At 43.4% G+C, this 4,785-nt stretch overlaps 1 protein-coding gene across 1 annotated transcript; it reads right to left on the bottom strand.

Moving 5' to 3' along the window:
* Positions 1-2,718: 2,718 nt before the first annotated feature.
* On the bottom strand, positions 2,719-4,514 carry olig3 (oligodendrocyte transcription factor 3). Its single transcript, XM_020089827.2, has one exon. It carries the CDS (start codon positions 4,257-4,259, stop codon positions 3,402-3,404), a length of 858 nt encoding a protein of 285 aa, XP_019945386.1. The 5' UTR covers positions 4,260-4,514; the 3' UTR covers positions 2,719-3,401.
* Positions 4,515-4,785: the final 271 nt, after the last annotated feature.

Raw genomic sequence — 4,785 nt, 5'->3', positions numbered from 1 at the left:
AAACAAGAGGAAAATAATTTGACAAATAAATAAAGAATGAAGGAAATACAGGAGCTCATGAACATCGTGGCATCAATAGACTTCTGAAAACAAGCAATTTGTTTTCAGATGAAGAAATGAAACATTTTCGAATAAACTAAATAATGGCAGATATTTAAAGGTATTCCAATCAGAGGTGCTCACAAGTTTGTATTGGCTCATTTCTTCATCAGTTAACTCATGATTTATTATATTTTGAGGTTTTGCTGCTTGTTGCTGGTGTTTACAGAGCAGAATATGTGGGAGGATTCACTTGTTATAACACAAAAATCATATATTTCTGCATCTCTAGGTGTTCACAGCTCTGCCTCTTTTTGTTTTCTTCATTCAATAATTTCATCTTCAGCATATTCTGTTTTTGATACATCACTATCATGTCCTCCTTACAACTTTTTGACTTTCCCGGCTTTAATGAAAAGGAAGAATTTGGACCTCAGTCAGTGGGAAAGTCATGTATATAATGAAGATACATTTAAATCATTGCAATTATGAAAATAAACTCAAAAATCTCTTTATTGTTTGCAAGTAGAACTTTCTCATATTTCCTGCAGGCCTAGGTTTCCTCATCCCCAGCTCGAAGATGTACACATCCAGCATTGGGCAGCGATTTACATTCATCTCTTTAACGTGCAACTTGCCACGATTTGCATTTGTCTTGTTTGTGCTATTTACATGTGCATGACTGTTTTTTTTTTTTTTTTTGTGGCTTACTCACAAATGATCTCCCTCCATGAATGTAACAGAGCCTGATGCCAGCAGCAGCAGCAGCAGCAGCAGCAGTTGTCTCTGCTTTGCTCGGCTCCTAATTAGCTAGAATTAAGAAGTATTTCTCGGCCCATTGAAGAGTCCATTTCCTTTGAAACCAGAGCATAATAAACCTTAAGTAATTACCCCAACTCATGACTATTAACTCGCAAACCGCCAGCTTCCCTTGACAACATCCTCCTCAGTGTTGTGTGGTTAAAAGGCCATTGCATCTACCCAGCTATTTACATCCCATCTGGCAGCCTGCGAGGGACAGACAGGCCACGCTCATTCCCAAAGACAAAAAGAAAAAGAAGAAATGTAAAATGCACTCTTTCACTCTTTCTAAACTTTACCACAGAACTTGTGTTTTCCTCCCTCAGAATAAGTTACAAAAGAGGCTTCTCCTGCTTTTCTCTTTCTGTCTTTTCTCTATTTGATTTTAATCCATGCACTCATTTGCATGTGGCGAGGCCTGGGAGGGGAGGGTGGGGTGGGGGGTGGGGGGTTCTGAATGTATAATCTTCTGCATTTAGGAGTCTGTAATCCCGACGCCTCTCTGTGATGTGATTTTCTCCTCTCGGTCCCCCATGAACAATTAACTTGTAATCTGCACAAACATACATTCTGTCGCTGCAGAGATGAGACGGGGAAACACCCGAGGGACGCGGCGGACAAACTGTTCTGCGCGCCCCCAAAGCGGATCACTTTCTTTTCCAGGGAACAATTCAACTGGGCTTCGTTAAATCTGCTGCAGCCTCTCATTCCATCCTCATTTCTGCCTGTTTTCTCAACGCGAGGCTCTGCCATGCTCGGAAATGTTGAATAAATGTTTGTCTCACCATGTAACTCATCAGATCCGGTCATGTACTGTGCAACACCAAACACGTTGGTGCGTAAAACAAAGAGAAAAATCAAATGTTCAGCTTATATAATAAATATTATAATACCCGTTTGAAAGTGTCTTAAAGTGGTAGATTGCTTTGCAGTTGCAGAAAATCTGCTTTTCTCAATTCTTCATTTATATTATATTCATTTCAATCACTGAAGTGCTGCTACACTTACATATTCTAATATTGTCTATATACACACGTAATAATAATGTATTATATGAGTATATATGTAATATGTTATAGGAAATTGACCTGCAGCTTCATGCTTTTTTAAATCTTTTTCAAAGTTGTATTTACATTGTTAATTTCAATCACTAAAATGCTGCTTTACTCATATATACCCATATAGTCTATATACAAACACGAAAAGGTAATAACTGTATGAGACTGTATGAGTACAGCTGCATGCTTCAGGCTATTCTCAATTATTTTAGATTTGGGTTTAAATTATTTTTTATTTCCTCACAGTGCTGCTGTTTACTCTAATATACTCATAATAGTCAATATCACAGAAGTAATAATAATCAGTCCAAGGAATTAAACAAAAAGGAAATCAAAATTTTTTTCTATGATCAGAATATTTTACTAATTTCATATTTCATATAAATTTCCTCTGTTGTTTTATTTTTTTGGTCTTCGTTTATTTCTAATACGAAAAAAGGCAAATCAGTGACCAGAGGAAACATATGAAGTCTGTTACCACACCAAGGCCGTGCTTGAGTTTGAATTATTACTCAACAAATATATTTAAATATATATATTTAAATATATATATTTAAATATATATAGAAAATATAAAGAGAGAGAAATATGTACGTGCTAAAAAGAGATTAAGAGGGATGACTTTACGTTAATCTGAAAATCAACTTAGTTTTTATTGTGGGAATATGAACAATTAATGTACACCCATGTAAAAATAGTTAAATAAATAGTAGCCTGTAATGATAAATAGTCTTAGTAAAATTCTAAACTAGACTTCAAGAAGTGTAAAGCAGATTTAATAAAGTTTTTAATGAACCGAGAGCAAAGAAGGGACAGTGGATATGATCGATAATTTCAGTTTTATTGAAATTTCATCCAGGGACGCTGGGCGATAATAAATATTTCATCAGTTCATCATCAACAATGTACAAAAATAAAGACACGGGGTCTCTGGGCATGACAAATTCAGTTCAGCAAAAAACAACCATGCTGTGACGAGCATGCAAAAATAAAAAAGATCAAATGAAAAACTGTGAATCACAAAGGACAGAAACAATAACAACTGAATCTAAAAATTAGATTTTAAAACAAATTGTGGCAGAATCACTGAGCCAGACACACAGATGTCGTTATTTTTCATGTAGAACTCAAGTTTAAAATCCTTGGTACAAGGCACAGAGAGTTTTCTTCGTTTTCACAAAATGACGCCTGATACAAAGAAATATAAAACAAATCAACTTGCTCATGCAGCCTCCGTCACTTTCACATTGTGCTGTGAGACAAACACAGGAGGGTCGTGGCATCTCGTTGCATGACACAGAACTTTTTCTTTTTACCTTAAACTGGCAAAACCATCAGTCTTTATAAGGGTCCTTGTTACAAGGTAGAAAATAACATTCTTTCTCATACGCCAAACAAGAAAACAGACTTTACACAACAGCATGCAGCAGTGAGGCCAAACCCCATCATGCCCTGATTCTCTATTTACAAACACCATCAGTCTGTGCGTCACACACCCCCGCATCATTTCATCCCATCCTTTCCCTCCCCCGTGAGTCTCGTGAGGCCGGTGGAGGTGATGGGGATGTGTGTGGGAGGGGGCACCTGGCAGATGGTGCAGGGACACGGCAGCCCGGCCCAGTGCTGGAAGCCGGGGCCCAGCTGCAGGGCCGGGGGCGCAGCCGGGGAGCCCTTCATCAGGGCGTGTGGCGCACGGATGGACGCGAGCCCCGGGAGCCCGCCCGACAGAGAGGAAGACGTGGAGGAAGACAGCGCGCTTCCGAGGAGAGGGTGCACATGGTGCGCGGCGGCTGCGGCGGCAGCGGCGGCGGCTGCAGCGGCCGGGCCCCCGGAGTGTCCACCGGCGCCGGTGCCGCAGTGGAAGGCCGAGTGCTGGCCGCCGTAAATCTCCCCCACCAGCCGCTTCATCTCGTCCAGGGAGCTGTTGAGCATCAGGATGTAGTTCCTGGCGAGAAGCAGCGTGGCGATCTTGGACAACTTCCTCACCGAGGGCCCGTGCGCGTAGGGCATCACCTCTCGCAGGCCGTCCATGGCCAGGTTGAGGTCGTGCATGCGCTTGCGCTCCCGGCCGTTGATCTTGAGCCGCAGTTCGAACATCTCCTCCTCGGTGACTTGTTTCTTCAGCTTGTACTTGTTGCTGCTGCTACTGCTGCTGCTGCTGCTGCTGCTGCTGCTCTCCACGGACACTAACTTGGCGTCTCCGGAGCGCAGGTGCTCGGACAGCTTCTGCGTGGAGGAGGACACAGAGGAGCCGACGTGGTGGTGGTGGTGGTGGTGGTGGAGCGGGTGGAGGTCTCGGAGAAACATGCCGTCCATGTCGGGGGAAGAGGCTCTGCTGCTGGGGCTGGAGTCTGAATTCATTTTATGGGTTCTCTTCCGAGGTTGTTGGGTAGGAGGTCGCTGCTGGCTTCCTCCCTCTCTCTCTCTCTCTCTCTCCCTCCCTCTCTTTCACTTTCACTCTCTTCTTTAACTCTCTCTTTCTGGAGTCCTCTGGTCACCTGGTGTTGTCTGTGTCCCGTCTGTGCCACGCTTCTGTCCTTGTTATCACAGGAGAGACAACTTCTCTGCGTCTCTCTCCCTCGGTGTGTCTGTATCTCTGCGGTGAGGAGGATACTGATAGAGGCTATTTATACATGCGGCCAGACAAAAGCCCCTTTCCTATTCATAACGCCTAGTTAGGAGGATGACGTGCCCGCTGGAAAGGGGGCGGTGTGCTTTGACTGTCCCGGTGACTGCGGTGCGCAACCATTCACTGCCATTGTCAGGACTCTGTTGGGGGGGCACAGCTTCTCATCTTCTCTTCTCTCCTCTTCTCTCATCTTCTCTCCTCTCTTCTCCTCTTCTCGTCTCTCCTCTTCTCTTCGCTTCTCTTCTCTTCTCTCCTCTT

The sequence above is a fragment of the Paralichthys olivaceus genome, chromosome 14 (assembly GCF_024713975.1).
Source record: "Paralichthys olivaceus isolate ysfri-2021 chromosome 14, ASM2471397v2, whole genome shotgun sequence".
Lineage (NCBI taxonomy): Eukaryota > Metazoa > Chordata > Actinopteri > Pleuronectiformes > Paralichthyidae > Paralichthys > Paralichthys olivaceus.
Note: the sequence above shows the minus strand (reverse complement) of the source record. Positions and strands in the feature narration are given on the sequence as shown.

Excerpts from the sequence above, each read along its gene's own strand:
- olig3 (XM_020089827.2), bottom strand. The coding sequence starts at position 4,259 with ATGAATTCAGACTCCAGCCCCAGCAGCAGAGCCTCTTCCCCCGACATG.